The sequence below is a fragment of the Biomphalaria glabrata genome, chromosome 7 (assembly GCF_947242115.1).
Source record: "Biomphalaria glabrata chromosome 7, xgBioGlab47.1, whole genome shotgun sequence".
In the NCBI taxonomy this organism is placed as follows: domain Eukaryota; kingdom Metazoa; phylum Mollusca; class Gastropoda; family Planorbidae; genus Biomphalaria; species Biomphalaria glabrata.
In genome coordinates, this window is record NC_074717.1 from 5195351 (window position 1) to 5213984 (window position 18634).

Here is an 18634-nt window from a genome sequence, read left to right on the forward strand (position 1 = left end):
AGATAAAACGCACAATCCGCCATTAGTGAAAAATTGTTCTGGAGAGTAACCTCAAAAACTCACCGTGGCATCCTGATCATCCATCAGCTGAGTCTCAACCTCCACAAAGGAAGCGACCTCTGGCGTTAAGAAATCCTCACTGCAAGTAACAGTTTGCTCGTGCTGCAGATGTTCTACAACATAGTCACCATCCAAGTACATGTCGCACTCGGGGTACTCCATTTGAAAGTCCTTCTATCCGAACACTACGGCACCCACTCGATATCCACTTGGCATAGACTTCTACTATCCCAACACCACGGCACCTACTCGATATCCACGATGTTGCTACACACACAGTTCGACAATGAAATGACAAGACACGGCTGGATCTATCCAAACTTACTTGCAGAGCAAAAAATAAAAAATGCGCGCGGACATCTACCTGGCGTAATCCTTGCAATTGTAAATATAAAAACACTTTAAACAAAACGCAAGGGTCAGGGCGAGTGTCCGGTCGCCAGAGGAGAGAAAGGGTGGGGTACAATGATGACCGCACAACATGGGAATACCATATGGAAGAGCTAAGAATGTACTGCACCCCCCCCCCCCCCACCGTAAGGGCAGCGTAGGGAATATAGATAGATCCTATGACGCGTTGAATAAGCAACCAAGGAGCGTCCTATTTAGAGAGGTCCAGAAGTCAGTGTGTTTCGCCAATGTGATGAACTAGAAAGACAACTTAAATGGTGCGAAACATACTAGGGGATCAGGGGAGACAATTCATCCGAATCGAAGCGAATACTTATTTTCTTTAATAAATGGCGTAAAAAGGATTAGAGAATGTATCTATGTATCTGGATCTATCTTCTTACAAGGCTATGCGCTTTCCCCCGCCTACAAGTATAATAGGAACATAATATAATGAAATGGGAAAGCTAATGACATCAGGGGGATCCTTTTGGCCTCATTTTGCATCTCTATAATATAAAGACTAAAAGTAACTAAATTTAAAAACCTTTCCGGTAGAAAAAGTCCCAACACAAAATGAAACCAATAATATTCAATCAAACCCAAAGCTCATTTTGGCATTTAATGATTATAGTCTAGGTCCCATTGGTCTTGAATGTTTTATATACAATTGTATGAGATTAAAAATATACTATTTACGTATCTATCCTCTCTCTCTTTCAACATAAGCATTACGGCATGACATTAATTCCCTTAATAGTATGTCATGCCATATAGCATTCAACATGTGAACTTTTTTTTTGGGGGGGGGGGCGGGGAGTCATGGTGAAGATATGGTCACGAGGAGATGCCTCAAAGCCAGAGCAAACACAAGTAGGCTACAACATCTATATGATCTACATGTACCTCTGATTCCATTGCCGCTAGCCAAGATGTGACGCGTGAGTGGGCCTCAGACCTCCTTTTCATCATTGGACTTCACAGATACTCCACACTGACCACACACGCACGCTAGTATAGTAATCCGAGTGTTATTTCGTTCACATTATAGATCTATCATTCACAGAAAAAAATAAAAGATGCTACTGCCCAAGGTGCGGATGGGTAACTTGTGGAATTTATGCGGAATTTCTTACACCATAATTCAATACGTAATTAATCCTGATAACAAACGATTGACGATTGTTTGTTTTGTGGAATGCAATGAGGGTGTGTAAAGCAAGTGGCCGGACAGAGGCTCTGACAAAATCGTATAACACACTGGGATGGACGACCGAGCACGGCTGACCAACATACCACCACATCCATACACACTCCAACAATCACTCCATCCGGTCAGCTTATGACCGAGGTGGGGGGGGGAGAGGAAAGGGGGGCATGAGAGTGGGGGATGAATAAACAAGTCCAGACTCGTGCGTAATAAGGTCAGAAACTTAATGATTAACACCCTCCGACTGGGGGTGGGTGGGCTGGGAAGAAGAACGAAAAGAGTATGGCAGGAAGAGAAGGGTGGGGTCTCCAGCCTCCACGCTGCAATCAAGCGTTGGTCAACTGTGGCCAAAGCTCACCCCCCTCAGGGTTACCGGCCCAGCGTTTCCCGCCAAAAAAAATCATTTAACTTGGGTCTGGGTGCAGACAGCGTGACTGCCGTGGGCGATGGAGCGGCCAAGCTGCGTGCAAAACAATAGCTCTAAATGGATACGCCTTTGGATGACTGGACCGATAGCTCTTTGGAGATAATTGATAGGAAATGTTGGTCAAGGTTGATTTATGGGTGGAAATGTCAAAAGGTGGTGGGGGGGGGGGAAGGGGATTGACGGAATTAGACCGAAAAAGCTTGATGGTTGACAGACAGAGGGACATGGGGACAGACAGAGGGACTAGGGAAAACTTTTTTAATCCAACGGGTGATTAACGATTATTAATCTTAATGTGAGCAACTAGGGAAGGTGTTCTCTTGCCATATTTGCGTTTGTACAATGTTAGGGCCTTTTTTGTTGTTGTTTTTTTTCAAATTGAAAACAGGAACATTGGAGAACGAAGAAGCGGCTAGATTCATGAATAGGAGGTGGGAAGGGAGGGGGGGAGGGTCAAACAGAAGACTGATAGCCCACAGGGTAAAAAAAAGATGGACTACACATTTTGTGGTGGAATTTTGTATTTGTCAACACCCCTTTGGTCAGTCAGCGCTAGTCAACACACTGTGTAACCATACAATCAAGATACGTAAGACAAACACACACACACCATCGGGACAGTTTATCATTACACACACACTCAGCACCATCGGGACAAATTTCCATACTATATATATTTTTATTTTAATTTCACTGGCCTCGGAGCGTTCATTTTATATCGGAAATGGTGAAATCGCGGGATTGTGGGAAACAAAATTAAACGTTACATTGCAATGTTTTTGCATGCCATATTACCATTTATGCGTTTGTAAGGCCTTGTTTGTTGTTTTTTTCATATTGAAAGCAGGAACTATGGGGAACTAAACAATTTTTAAACTATTAATTGATTAATCTGGCAACAGACAGTATTATTGCATAGTAAAACAACGGTCTACAATTGTATGTTTTAAAACAGGTCTTAACTTATAAATTACAGAGGCTCTTCTCAAAAAGAAAAGAATTACAGACATCGCGCATCCATATGTTTATCTAGTTGTGTATGTTAATTAGATTTAAACTCGAGTTCCCTTGTAGATTCCAGTTGATCCATGAATCCATGCTCTAAAGGTAACTAGGGAAGAAAGTGCACTTTGAAGAATTCGTCCTAGCATAAAGATTAAGAAATGTTAATTTGTATATTACTTGTAGAGCTTATTGATTTTTTTTTGAACATAGGCGCCTCCTAATTTATTTTTTTAGAGCCTTACATCATCATTCAAATGGGGAATATTTGGACAGGAACAACCTTGATTTAAAAAAAGAAATAGGTCAGATCTTAAGATATTTGTGTTGGATGGAGTCAAGGGCAGAAAAAGTCTGGAGGGGTGCTGGTGGGGTTGGGTGGGAGAGCTGAAAGAAGCGTTTCATGTCTGGTCACGGTGGCTGACCAGTCTCAAGGAAGTACTCTCAGCCATGTAATCAAATTGGCCGTAGCCCTCTAGGTGGTCCCCGGAGAGGAGAGGGCGGGAGACAGTAGGAGCCAAGAGAGGCGATGCTGAGTGAGAGATGTAGAGAGTCACAGATGGTAAGAAGAAACAAGACATAAAAACAAGTGTGTGAGAGAGAGGGGGGGGGATTAAGGCAAAGAGAGTAAAAACAGATTAAATGGAGAAAAAAAAAAGGGGGGGGGGGTAGTGCGAGGAAATCCCAGCAGTTGATAATTAAAAAAAGAAAACGCTAAAACCATGGACCATGGAATGTCTTAACATCCTACGCACATGCCAAGCAATAGGGAAAGGATGGACTTGAGCCGTTCCATTTAAATCCAACATGTGGACACTTGTTGGTCATCTGACGGTTTAAAAAATATAGAGTGGCGCCAACGTCTTGGTCCAAATTTGACTGTAGGTCGCGTCGATCAACGTAGTGTGTAGTTTGTCCTAACTGGCATGATAATCAAACTGCATATAGTTAAAAACTAAATGTAATCTCTCCTTTAAGGCTTTTTAACATTTGAATTCCAAGTTTAGGGACTGAAGTTAGCCTGCAAGTTTAGGGACTGAAGTTAGCCTGCAAGTTTAGGGACTGAAGTTAGCCTGCAAGTTTAGGAACTGGAGTTAGACTGAAAGTTTAGGGACTGAAGTTAGCCTGCAAGTTTAGGGACTGGAGTTAGACTGAAAGTTTAGGGACTGAAGTTAGCATGCAAGTTTAGGAACTGGAGTTAGACTGAAAGTTTAGGAACTGGAGTTAGACTGAAAGTTTAGGGACTGAAGTTAGCATGCAAGTTTAGGGACTGAAGTTAGCATGCAAGTTTAGGGACTGAAGTTAGCATGCAAGTTTAGGGACTGAAGTTAGCCTGAAAGTTTAGGAACTGGAGTTAGACTGAAAGTTTAGGAACTGGAGTTAGACTGCAAGTTTAGGGACTGAAGTTAGCCTGCAAGTTTAGGGACTGAAGTTAGCCTGCAAGTTTAGGAACTGGAGTTAGACTGAAAGTTTAGGGACTGAAGTTAGCCTGCAAGTTTAGGGACTGGAGTTAGACTGAAAGTTTAGGGACTGAAGTTAGCATGCAAGTTTAGGAACTGGAGTTAGACTGAAAGTTTAGGAACTGGAGTTAGACTGAAAGTTTAGGGACTGAAGTTAGCATGCAAGTTTAGGGACTGAAGTTAGCATGCAAGTTTAGGGACTGAAGTTAGCATGCAAGTTTAGGGACTGAAGTTAGCCTGAAAGTTTAGGAACTGGAGTTAGACTGAAAGTTTAGGAACTGGAGTTAGACTGCAAGTTTAGGGACTGAAGTTAGCCTGCAAGTTTAGGGACTGAAGTTAGACTGCAAGTTTAGGGACTGAAGTTAGCCTGCAAGTTTAGGGGCTGGTCGTCTGCTAAAAGTGTCAGGGTGTGGTGAAAGTTGGTATGTAAAGTAATAGCACTGCCACGAGCAGCTAGAACTGCCAAGATTGTTTGGCTTCTGTTGCTAACATTTGAACCTAATCGACTTTGTTGTTTGTAATTAATCTGATTTGTCAGTGTGATTATGTTGCTCTAATTGGAAATTTCAGAATTAACGCCAAGGACACTATACAAAACTTAGGTACAGCCAACTAAATTTTAAAAAAAGAGCTACAAAAAAAAACAACATCAGAAGTGCTTAGACAATTTGACTGCTAAAAAGAAAAAAAAAAATCAACGCTTTCTTTATAAGCACACCGGATACGCCAAAAATGTAGATATCCGGTATTGTAAGTTTTTTTTTTCCCACCACAATGAAAATCTAATAGCAAGGCAACATTCTATATGGTATCTGGAAATTTAGGCACCGGATAATTAGGCACCGGATATTTAGGCACCGGATATTTAGGCACCCGGAAATTTAGGCACCCGGATATTTAGGCACCCGGAAATTTAGGCACCCGGATAATTAGGCACCCGGAAATTTAGGCACCGGATAATTAGGCACTTTTTGACAAGGCGGAAAATTAGGCACCGGATAATTAGGCACTCTTTAATTAGCGACCTTAATTTTGAAAGTAGTTTTAAAATGTTAACGTATATGTTATCCTTAGGCTATGGGCTATTGGTGACGTTATCAAAAAAATAGCATTTATAACGATTCTAACTGAATTTTCATGATATAAAAGAAAAACTGACAAAACGAGGAAAAAAATGACAATCGTGAGAATGTGTGGAAAAAATGACTCCGGATTAATAGTCATTATAAAATATAGACCTCACAGTATTCAGGGAAGGGGAGGTAGAGTTGATTCTCTTCTCATTGCTTCCTGACCTTAGCCCTTCCACCTTTACGCACTCCCACTAAAGGAGAGGATTTGTGGCGGGTAGAAATTACGATAAAATATAATGTTTTGAAAATTTAAAAAAAGTTTATGGAAAAGACAGATGAGTTAAAAATTTAAATATAATTTTTTTTTGGAATATTGGTCTCTTATTAATACTTATTCTGCTTATAGAAGATTGTTGATGTTCCAATTTAACCCCACCTTCTCTATCATAAACCAAATATATTTACTACAATTGTCGAGAAGGTATGATTCCTCCATTCCTTTTGTGTTCACTAGGCCTACCTTATACAATAATTTTTTTCTGCAGAATGAAAAAAAAAAAAAAAACAACGACAAAAAAGGTTTCATACACTCATTATTAAACACACACACACACACATATTTAAAAAAAACAAAAAAAAACAACACTCGTTTCCCTAACTTTCAAAACTGCCAATGAAATTTTACTATCTTCATTTCCCTTATATATATTATTATTTTTATTACTGTTCTTATTATTATGATGGTTTTAACAGAAATGTGTCTACCAAAGTTTTTGGAAGGCCTCTAAAATATAATCCCCAGACTTCCATTTGAACACCTTTGTGTTTCCATACCCTTTAGTCCAGTGTGTAGCCTTCAGATTCACTACGTAACTTTTACGACTAAGTTTACATCTACCTGCGAGAAATCCACTCATTTAAGTGAGAGTGTGTGCCCCCCCCCCTCGCCCCGCCCATCCCATTTTAAGAGTACGACCCCTCCCTTTTCCACAAGCAGAGGGCGATTGCGATTATATTTATCACCAACACTCCCCGACATAATAACAATATTTTATAATACTTTTTAATCCTAAGTATTTACATTAGTAACTAAATATTTACACAATTTGCATAATCATCAATTTAAAAAGACTCACCAGTCAACCTTAGTGGTTGGTGATGGACGGAAGCAATGAGCGGAGTATCATCTCTACCAACCCTCCCCTGAATCCTGTGATGTCTATATTATATACTCAGGAGTCTTTTGTTTCCACACATTCTCATGATTGTCATTTTTTCCCATTTTGTTTCAACTTTTCTTTAGCTAGAATCGTTATAGTTGCTATTTTTTTTATAACGTCACCGATAGCCCATAAACTAAGGATAACATATACGTTAACATTTTAAAACTACTTTCAAAATTAAGGTCGCTAATTAAAGAGTGCCTAATTATCCGGTGCCTAATTTTCCGCCTTGTCAAAAAGTGCCTAATTATCCGGTGCCTAAATTTCCGGGTGCCTAATTATCCGGGTGCCTAAATTTCCGGGTGCCTAAATATCCGGGTGCCTAAATTTCCGGGTGCCTAAATATCCGGTGCCTAAATATCCGTAAATACGCGGTGCCTAAATATCCGGTGCCTAAATTTCCTAAATTCATTCTATATACATGTACTGAGATATGGCTTTGCCATTCAATGCTAGATAATTAGGCTTTCAAAGATGGTAGTCAAACTCTGGCTCACAGCAACGCTGGAGGGGGGGGGGGTTGAGAGGCCCTACGATAAGTGTGGCCCACTGAACTCTTTCGAACAATGGCCACGCAACTGACTAAACAGTGCCCCCAACGTGGCCAGCGCCCTCCCACTGACAACGCTAAGGAAACACAGTATGCACACACATTTGATTCATTACACACACGTGTTCTATCCAACACACATACACCCTTAACTCGCTAATCAGTGATGTGTGAAATCAAAAGGGGAGATAATTAACCAGACGTTTATCATCACGTATCAATATAAACAACAGATTACTTTCCCCCCTAGTCTGGATAAGACAATGTAAACAAAGTCTCCGAGTCGCAGCTTTCAACAACAAACACATTCCCTCATTAGAGTCCCCTATTTGTACTAAACGAAAAAAAAAAAAAAAAAGATTCGAAACTTCGCAAGCTTGGACACCGTCTCACTGACGCGTTGGTTGTCATGACTACAAGTAAGTTTATGCTTCTTTACTTGAAACCAAGATGGTAAACCTGTAAGGTCTTTAGGGTGTTGCATTTTATTAATCATACGTCAGTGAAATATGCCCATGTGGAGTGTCACCAGAGAATGCTGACCACGTCTTTCAAAACTGCATTCTTTACCAATAGGCCCGTACAAGACACTGGCCCCAAAACACCCCAATAGAAAGAAAACTATATGCAGAGCTCCCTGATTTGGAAACCACTCATGTATTGGTCTAGTCATCTGAACACTCCAACCTAACAATGAGAACGAAGAAGAGTCATATGCAAGGAGCATAAGATTGATTTGGGTTATTCTTAATGTTTGGACTGGGTGGCTTCCTGGTCGTGTGGTATGCACTTCGGACTCGTCACATGGGTCCTGAGTTAGAACCCTCGCGTCCACTCTCTGACGTCCTGAAGGACGTTAAGGACAAGGACGTAATCAACTTTATTTCTGAAGGAGCGTCCGAAGCGTCTAAAACAAAACAAGTGGATACACTTGCCAACGTCCGCAATAGACAATATGGCTAATCACTAAGCAGATTTGGCTAAAACTTCATAATTGGGAATAAAATCTAGATCGAAATAAAAAAAAGAACGAAACAAAATGGCCACAATAAGCCCTGTGATTTATTTTAATTTGAAACCATTTTGTTTTACGTCCGCCAAACTTCGGCGAAATCTAGAGAATACAGAATATGGAAAACTCCATTCAGGAAGGTCAAGGTTCTTTTTGCACAGACGAGAAGAATACTTGAAAACCGCACCGCACGGTGGGACTAAGGGAAATAACCCATTATTTAGCATTTATGTCCTTCACAATGATTCTTATCTCCCTTGAACATCTGAGGTTTTTTTTTTTTTTTGGGGGGGGGGGAGGGTTTACATTGCAATTTGATGACTATTAACTTCAGTATTTTTACTATTCACTCTACACTCTCTGTCCCAAACCAATTTTAATGACCGTTTTGGTAGGATAATGCCCAATACATCTACTTCGTAAGGTCTAAACACAACTAACATAGCAAATGGTTGAACTTTTAGTCACTGTAAGTAATATAGAGCCACATGACCGATCTGACGTAGATTTGGAAGCGAATTCTTCAAATGTTAAAAAGAAAAAAAAAAAAGACAAGACATTGAAACAGGATCAACTCGACACCCTTTGGCCAGTTGACCACTTGCTTGGTGCAAAAATGCAGGGAGATTCACGATGGCCAATTCACACACGTTCCGCGGCAAGCCTTTTCACGAATCTAGCTTGTAAGATACGTGAAAAGGGGAAAAAAGGGGGGAGGAGAGTCACGTTTTTATTTTACACCTGTAACTTTTTTTTTTTTTAAATTACAACTAAAAGAAAATATCTAATATATAAATTGAAAGTAAGTTGTGCGTATGTATATGTGTTTAGCATAAGTTTTAGCCAAAACTCCTTAGCGAGTAGCCATATCGTCTATTGTGGACGTTGGCAAGTGTATTAGATGCATGACGCGTAGGACGTGATCATCTTTTTTTTTTTTTTTTTAAAGTAACGTCTGTATTTTATAAGATTGAAATTAAACCGTTGGACCAATCTAAATAAAACTTGGTATAAATGTGTCTCATATCATGTCGGAGCTTCATTTCCGCCCCACAGCCAGAGAACCCTAAAATAAATTTAAAAAAATAATAATAAATTCATCTTTATTACAGTAATAAAATTTGTAACAAATCGGGTAATCCTATCCGGGTCATATCCGGCTAGTATATTGATAAAACTGATAATTATTGCTAAAAGTAAAGAACTGGAGCTTAACAGCGAACATGGACGCCCTCTTCCGATTACAGTATTTTCAAAAAATACACGTTACAAAACCATTTTTGCCATAACACACTTGTGTAAGTAGAATTAGACCACCTTTTCAATGACGCAATTGTAAACTTCAATGGCGAGCCGCCGCACTTAGCAGTTCGTACTGAATTCACTCTCTAGCCCTACACTTTTCAAAGACAATCTTCGCGCCTTCTGCCTAGTATTGTGGCACTTCGTTTTAAGCTCAACTCCTACCACCCGGGCTCTAAGGACAAACGTAATTGGTGACAAACTACTAGATCTACTAAAGCAGTGGTGCTCAAACCATTTCGGAAAGTGGGGCATTAACATTTCGGACAATTTTGTCGCGGGCCGCATTATTGCGAAAAAAAATCGTCAAGCGAAAAGTAGAACCGAACCTCAGCGGCTTCATCATGCACTGTCGGCTGAAGCTTCGAGGAGCTGAATTGAATACATCACGGGCCGGATGTGACCCACGGGCCGTAGTCTGTGCATCCCTGTACTGAGTATCAAATAATTCGTGTCCGTTTGGCTGGAAAGTTTTATTACACAGTGGATAAGAATCGCTGACTTACGGCTTCCTGCTTTATGTATTCGAGTTAGCTTTGACGGGACGCGGGCTCAGCGGGAATCTCATCGTCTGCAACCTACATTTGAGCACGCTGTGGCCATTTTTTTGTGACTTCTTGTTTCCTTATTAACAAAGTCATCGACCAGATGTTACCTAGCATCCTCATAAATTATTATCTTCACTGGTGCGTATGTCGGATTGATGCTATAGATTTTCTACTGGGTTCGGCAGCTTAAGGAAGAATGTGGAGATTGTAGTATACAATCGTGCCTTACACAAGAAGCATACTTTGAAGGCGTTGGAAAATAGTTCAGATGAATAAGAAATAATTTGTAAATAATCATAAAATTAAGAATGGAAAGAGAGTATTTTTGTTTTGTGTTTGAATTGACTAAATGGAAAGAGAGTATTTTTGTTTTGTTTTTGAATTGACTAAATGGAAAGAGAGTATTTTTGTTTTGTGTTTGAATTGATGTTTTGTGTTTGAATTGACTAAATGGAAAGAGAGTATTTTTGTTTTGTTTTTGAATTGACTAAATGGAAAGAGAGTATTTTTGTTTTGTTTTTGAATTGACTAAATGGAAAGAGAGTATTTTTGTTTTGTTTTTGAATTGACTAAATGGAAAGAGAGTATTTTTATTTTGTTTTTGAATTGATATTAGTCATACACATAATATTATTTCGTGCTTATTTAATATGATTTTTTGTTGTTATAACAGACTAGTATGTTTCTGATAAGCCTCCGCTTATTATGATATTTATTTTGGAAATTCTATAAATAAAAAGTGTTTCTATAATTTCGCGAGTTTTAACAAAATAAAATCAAGGAATTTAAATTATTATTTATATTTAAAAAAAAAAAGGGGGGGGGGGTGAAGGGAATTTTTTCCCCCTTTTACAACACAATTGGAACCCCACAAATGCCAGTCACAATGGATGACGTCACATTACCGATGTCACAGCAACAACCTACTTAATTGCCCCTCCAGACATACACGTGTGTCCCTGGCCGGGGGGGGGGGAGATGGTGTTGGGTGGGTCTGTTGTTCAGCAGGTGATGGCGACACACAAAATGTGGGCGTTGACATCCGTAATCTACAAACAAGTCCAGGGCGTGATGGTGGGTCGTGTTGTTGACCCAGCAATCAATAGGCTCTAGTCGCAGGCCTACATGGGAGACAAAACAAACAAACAAAGAGAGGCCAACTCTTACGCTCTTTGCAAAAAAAAAAAATCAGCCTTTGAACCAACGCTCTAACCGACAACTTTGAAGATTTTCACTTTCGGACCACTTGAATGCAAAATATAGTTCACTGCACTCAGATCTAAAGAAAAACGTGAAACCATAAAACATGGCGCGAAAATCTAAAGCTACAAACAGTAGAATGGCGTTAACACGGAGAGCGCAAGTTCCAATGACGCAATATCTTGAAGAAATGTAAAAAAAAAAAAAAAAAGCCTCGACACCATTTCCACTTAGGCGAACTCTCCGCTCGAGGACCTGTTTGATGGGGGGCAAGCCGTTGTCACCAAAACTTTTACGTAAACATAATTAAGCCATTGCCATGAGTTACCATTGTTCGCCGATGCCCGGGCTCTTTGGCCGCAGACGGATGACCAACAATGGCCAAGGTGAAGGCTAAATCCTTGAAGAATACAACAAGTGTCATCCTGGAGGAGGGAAAAGAGACTGTAGGCTGTTTTCTAAAGAGTAAAAAGCGGATGCACTTGCCAGAAAGGGAAATTAAAGAATCAATTGAGCTACCCCCAAGCCAAGCACCAAACCCTCCCCTCAAACTCTATCTAATCACCTGAGAAATCTAGCCGTGTAAAATTTAACTTAACACAGTGTATAGGACTCTGTGTGTGTGTGTATTCAAATGAAATGGGTCAGCTTGGTTTACTGGGTACATTCCAGGGTTTGTAACATCGAATAGTTAAGGCGCGTTCAAACTAAGGTGACATTTATAGGCGGCAGCCACACACACACACAAGTTTGCAAGATAAAACCATCACCTTAAATAACAAACGTACAAAATACAATCTGGCAATGTGTATAAGATGAACACGTCTGCACAATGAACTAGTTTAAAGGATTTACTCACTATACGAACGACAAGGATAAGCGAGAGGAAACAAGCCTCTTTCTGAATGATGGCGAGGCAAGATGTACGTTGTGGTCAAAATTTTATTCAAATTGGAAACATCAGGAAACAAAATTATCAATGGACCTCATTCACCAATCGTAAACCAACAATAATTAGCCACGTGATTCTCTATCTCTTCTATACAAATTACGATCTAATTTTAATAAACAGTGGCTATCACATGACAGCTTTTTTTTTTCTCCTTGTTTTATCAATATTATCACGTGACTAAATGTTGTTTGTTTACGATTGGTGAATGAGGTCCGTTTCAAATTGAGATTATGAGACGAAGTTTGAAGTCGTAGCGTGGCCATGACATTGGAGCACTTGTTCAGTGTGTCACGTGAGAGAGAGAGGGGATCTGTCCTGGCTTCTCTTTCATCTATGTTTTATATTTTATCTCAAGTACCCTCCCCTTTTCTTTAGCTTCGTATTTGCTTTCGTAAAAAAATAATACCCCCCCCCCCTTTTTTATAACTTGATGCCATTGTATCTGCCTGGACATGTAGCACGCGCTACGGGCTGTCGTCTCTACGGTGACGGGATCGAATCCTGCCCTCCGAAGTATGGATGTGATAAGATTTCATTTTGAAAGAACCTCCTAAACGTGTAAAATATTAATAATACGAGAAGCTAAGCTTAGGGATTAAGCGACTATAGATGTTATCAAAAAATAACAATATATCCTGAGTTATTATTATTATTATTATTATTATTATAGATTTTATATAGCCCTACTTTCATGCTTATAGCATGCTCAGAGCGCTTTGGTCCAATCTCATTTGTGGACCAGTGGGGGGAGGGAGTTGGTTTTCCGTGCTGCCTTTAGTCGCTCAGTAAACGCAACTCTAGGTAGCCAAGACAAGTCAAGTTCAAGCTCACTTAGCCTCTCGACCACGCTTCCCATATAGACAGAGGAGATAATAACCGACCTCACAGATACCTTCAAGGCCTTGAACATCCCAGAAGAAGGTTCTCGTTGCCTCTCGGACCAGAAGATTCACCAATATTAAAGGGAGTACAAATAATTGTGTTTCCCCTTTAATGAAGCTCGACCCTGGCAGCGCCAGAGAATGAGTATTTGTTTATTTCTAACATAAATAAGGTGAGTTTGTGTTGTTACAATACACTCGAAAGCGGTTTACGGGGTTCGACGGAACCCATTCAATGACGTAAGTCTTTTAATTTAAAAAGAAATGTTCATACTTACGTTCAACGAAAAAAAAAAAAACGGTTTCTCCATGCGTGGGCCATTTAAAAAAAGCAAACCCTATTCACAACCATTACACCGGGGAGGGGGGAGGATGCTAATTTTTTTTTAAGCCAAAGTTCTTGTTTTACACGTTGAAAGTTATTTACACAAATATAAATATTAGATGATTGATGTGGCGTCCAAAATGTTGAGATAAAGATGACACCGCTCTTTTAAGATAAAAGTATAAATTGTTTGGTGTGTGAAGACTTCTTTTTTTTTTTTCATTTGGCGGGAAAGCATGTTGTTTGCGTGAACGCGTAGGTTATGACTAGTCTTTTTTTTTTTTAACTTATGGTGAGACGGGTGTGTACATGTTAAAAACAAGCAAAATATAAAGCTTAACTAAAAGGAGAAACTCCACATTTAGAACCACGGCTCTCGATACTGTTTGACTTATTTCCCTTTTCGATGTAAATTAAAATAATTAATGACAAGTAATCTATTGAGAAATTGATTTTTTAAATAGTTTCTCGTTGTTGTTGTTTTGTGTTAATATAAACTTTGTTAACAAAACGTAAGCCCTTAAGTCAGCTTCTGAATTTCGTTCGAAATGGGGTCTGAGTTTGAGTTTTTGGCACATCGGCACAGAGACGTCCCCCGGACACGCTCTGGCGAACACACTATCCCGCATCCACACACTTGTGCTTCAACAAACATCATTTATCCACATTTCAATGAATGCACTTAAATTTACTCTTTTAAAAAAAACACTGGAGATTATCATTCATGGACGCTAACTTGCAAACCTTTGGATGTATGGTACTGTATAAGAATTAGCAAATATTGATACGCGAAGCATAGCAATAAACCTTATAATAATGTTTGGTCTACTTGTTCAGTAGAGCACACTCTAATTTCCAACCACTCTCGCTTGTAAGTATGTATATATTTAAGATAAGATCATCTTTGATGGTCCAAACAAATGGAAATTCAATTTCACTACAATTGCTGACATCAGAGATCGTTCAATGCGGCGACGTCGTATTTTTTAAAGTCTGATTTAAAAATCTTTTTTTTTTTCATTACATTTTCTTAAGTTGTTCGTATATTGTTCCTACTGTTCTATTTCATTGATTGCTTAAATACCGCTAGCCAGAGTGATTACAAATTGAAGTGTATTTCTAATTCTAATTATACAACTACAATTTAATGGGAGACAAGCAGACATCGAAAATCAGCTTCTCCAGATCATGGTCTACCATACGACTGACCATGGATACAAAAAAAAAATAAAGTATGCAGGCCTAAGTGTACACTTCCCGAGACAAGAACGCACCCTTAACGCTGGTGCGGTTAAAAACTGGTTTCACGTCGCAACATCACTCCCCATGAGACAACGACAGAAGAAACGCGAGGCTGCAGTTTGCGTGTTACGTACGGGGAATTCCCAATCACGCGTCATGATTCGTCGCCAGATATGTGAGTAGTGAGGGGACGGTGGAGTGGTCTCAGACAATATGGTCAAAACTTTAAATTAATGAGCGATGATGGTCACTCCGGGGACCGCCATACGTCACGACACGTCAGATTCGTAACACGCAGGACCTACAATGGAAAGGGGAAGCTACTCTAGAAATAGTGCCACTAGATAATTACTTGTAATTAAACTACGAGTGTGTCTGTCAACTTCAATAATTGAAAAAACGCAATAATTCAACGGCATGTTTGGACAGGCAAGGCCGACATTCACATCTTTAAATTAGGAAGTGTATCGATGTCTGCTGTATAATTAAGGTGAATTAGAATGTCGGTATTCTTAGGGTCTTCTGCATATTCTTTCCTTGTTTAGCCATTTAGGGCGATTTAGAATGCTAGGCGTTGTGATAAAAATAAACACAAGGGGGAATTAACCCTAGTGAAATAAAATTCTAACCAAGCTAATTACGAAACGTAAATCCTAAATCCTCTTTTTTGAAGTAACGCCTTTATAAGACAATAATAAGATAAGATATCTAGATTAGATTCTATATTTATAGACCAAACTTTTTTTTTTATCTGATTCGTGGCAGCGGTAACAAATGATAATGATCTGACAATTCAAGCGATGAAGCATATATGTTAGAAACTCTAACCAAATACAAAACAATTTTAAAAACTACAAATAAGGTATCTTTCGTTCCCCTCCCCCCTCACAGTATGCAAATACAAGCTTCTTTTTTTTTTCAGAAACATAAAAGGCATTCCACCCTCGGACGCACAAAGAGGCAGCTAACTGGAGCAGACGTGGAAGAGGAGGGGTAACGGGAAAGGTGTCTTACCAAACAGCTGCCTACGGTAACTTAAAAAAAAAATATATATATATATATATAACTTGGGTAGGGTGACTGGCGGAGAATCTCAACGTGAGCGGCCCCCGATACTCCCAGTGACACCAAGCGATGCGCGTTCGTTGATTCTTTTGGCGGGAGACCTTAGCAACAAAATTGACAATATTGAAGGGAGGGAGTAAAGGTGGGTAGAAATAAAAGAAAAGGGGGAAGGGGGGTTCCACGGTGGAAAAAAACAACATGAATGAAAACCGCGGCACAAGTCGGGAAATTTAAGAGGAGGGTAGGGGGGAGAAGAAGGCGGAGACAATCAGAGTGAAGGCACGCGCTGGAGATCAAAAAGTCGGAACATGGAAATTTCAACCACCAAGTAAACAAAGCGCCTAGTGGTGATTAAAAGTGATGGGTCTCACAAAATAAAAAAAATAAAGGAGGGAGGATGTGGAATACTAAAAGTTTTATTATAAAAAAAGGCTACGGTTTTGTTTTAAACTTGGGTTGGGGGAGGGGTCAACGTTGTGTGTGTGTGTGTGTGGTATAAAATAGCGCGCGCAAGGCATTTTGCCGCGAAAGTAGGTCACAAGAATTCCCTCCGCCTGCAAACAACGGAATGACGAAAGGTGCACAGAAAAAAAAATCTGCTGAGGTAAAAAGAAATTATAAATTCACGTCAAATTCTTTGAGGTGAAACACTCAAACGTAGAACGAGATTAAGCTCCCTCAACGTAGATCTAATAATGTGTATGAGTTGGCCTAAGTCTAGACGAATCTGTTGAAGCCATAAAGTTATAGTTGTATGGTCGTCTGATACATTCTCGAGTTGTTCTGGGTTTTTAAGTCCTATAGAATATTGGCGAATATTGGGTTAGATCATGGCTTTTCTTGCAGTATAATTTCTTGTGATGTACGTAGTAAGAGAGGGTGATTTACGTAAAAGAGGACAATGCAAAAAGAACTGACAATATTTGGACAGAAAATTCTTCCCAAGACAAATCTTCTAGACTATTACATCAATAATTGGTGGAACTTTCCAGTTTCCATTTATGCAGACTTAATGCTGGATATTAAACTTCCTTCACATAGTTTACCAAAACTACTAAGTCATCCACTTACCCATAGCCACCATGTCATTCATTTACCATAGCCCCAAGTCATTCATTTACCATAGCCATCAAGTCATTCATTTACCATAACCATCAAGTCATTCATTTACCATAACCATCAAGAATTCAAGTCATTCATTTACCATAGCTACCAAATCATTTGTTTACAATAGCTACCAAGTCATTTGTTTACAATAGCTACCAAGTCATGAGTTTATTATTGAATGCTTTAAACTGTGTCAACCAAATTTCTCTGAAAAGATGTGAAAGGTACATTAAATTACCACTTAATTTGCTCTACTAAACCTTAAATACATTTTTTTCAGAGTTCACTCTAAAATGTTGTAAAGTTCGCACAGTGGCTTGCTTCCCCCAAGGTTATGTGATTGTGCACACCAGACTACATCCAGCAAGGTTACAAAATAATAACTAAAGATTTGTCAACTCCAATTTAAAAAAAAACATAAGTTTAAAATCATCGCAAAAATAGGTTGCCAAGACTAACTACAGTATGCTAAATTTTGTTACACAACCAGCTAAAACTAGATCAAGTACATTTGCAAATAAAGAATGTTGGTTTAAAAAAAACAACAACATTTCCCCCTAAAAATGAAGTGTATTTGTAAAACTAATTCTCTAGAGTTGAAGGTAGTGTTGAGAGGAATGTATATTTTCTGTATCAGTATAGACAATAACATTCTTTATACAAGATTAAGGATTCTGACTGTATAGATCCCCATGTCTTTCACGAAATTCTTTGATATTAAAGTTTTAATGTCTTTAGCAGTGTTTCCCAAACTTTCTCCTTCACAGAACACTTCGCACATTCTGAGTATTTAGCGGAACACTTTATTTGTTTTTTAGAGAGGTTATTTCACATGGTGGACTACTAGTTAATTATTCCAGTAATTCGTGGAACACCTATTCAGGCTTAGTGTTCAGCCGAACACAGTTTGGGAAACACCTGTCTATAGGATGAGTTTCAGTGACAAGAATCAAGTACACACCAAAAGGATTTATCAACTTGTTACTGTATCACACAGAAACATTAAGTACTTTCTTGCATTTCGCTAGAAGACACAAGTATGTTAGTAATTTTTTAAAAATTTTAATGATCTAGTTTTATTCAGAGTGACAACGTTTTGGTCTTAGACATTGATGACTAGAATATGTTATGAAAAGATAATTGATAATTGATTAAACCATTAGCATTTCTGTTCATACTAAATTTTTTTTTATAGGAACATTTCCATGGAAGTGTGTTAAACATAGATAATGTTGTGGTGGCAGCGCTGACATTCTAAGCTTGGTACCACAAGTGTTACTCTGAGAAATTTTTGTTTTATTTGCTAACCGCTTCAAAAGATGTAAACTCAAACTCTATGGCCACACCACAAGGTCCTCGGGGCTCACAAAGACCTTCATTCAGGGAACAGTACCAGGAAGAAGAAAAAGAGAGGACGAATGGACAGGCCTGTCAGTGAATGAAATTCTATCCGAGGCTAAGGACAGAGAGGAATGGAGAAAGATGGTTGACAGATCTTGTGTGGTGCCCCAACAGTAAAACAGACTAAGGGAGGAGTATATATGCCTGACATTTTCTTTTCAGTGACATGATAAAGTATTTCTCCAAATCTTTTTATACTGAGAA

At 39.1% G+C, this 18634-nt stretch overlaps 1 protein-coding gene across 5 annotated transcripts in view; it reads right to left on the reverse strand.

Moving 5' to 3' along the window:
* Positions 1-18634, reverse strand: part of LOC106065422 (G1/S-specific cyclin-E-like) — a 36494-nt gene that overhangs the window by 10235 nt on the left and 7625 nt on the right. The window contains exon 1 of one of the 5 annotated variants that reach the window (XM_056035982.1): positions 1357-1728. The exons of 3 other annotated variants lie outside the window; for them this stretch is intronic. In XM_056035982.1, coding sequence (XP_055891957.1) covers positions 1357-1422 — 66 coding nt within the window. In that variant the 5' untranslated portion in view covers positions 1423-1728. Of the gene's footprint in view, positions 1-63; positions 484-1356; positions 1729-18634 lie in introns of those variants that run through there. One more of the 5 variants, XM_056035980.1, reaches the window with a different exon arrangement.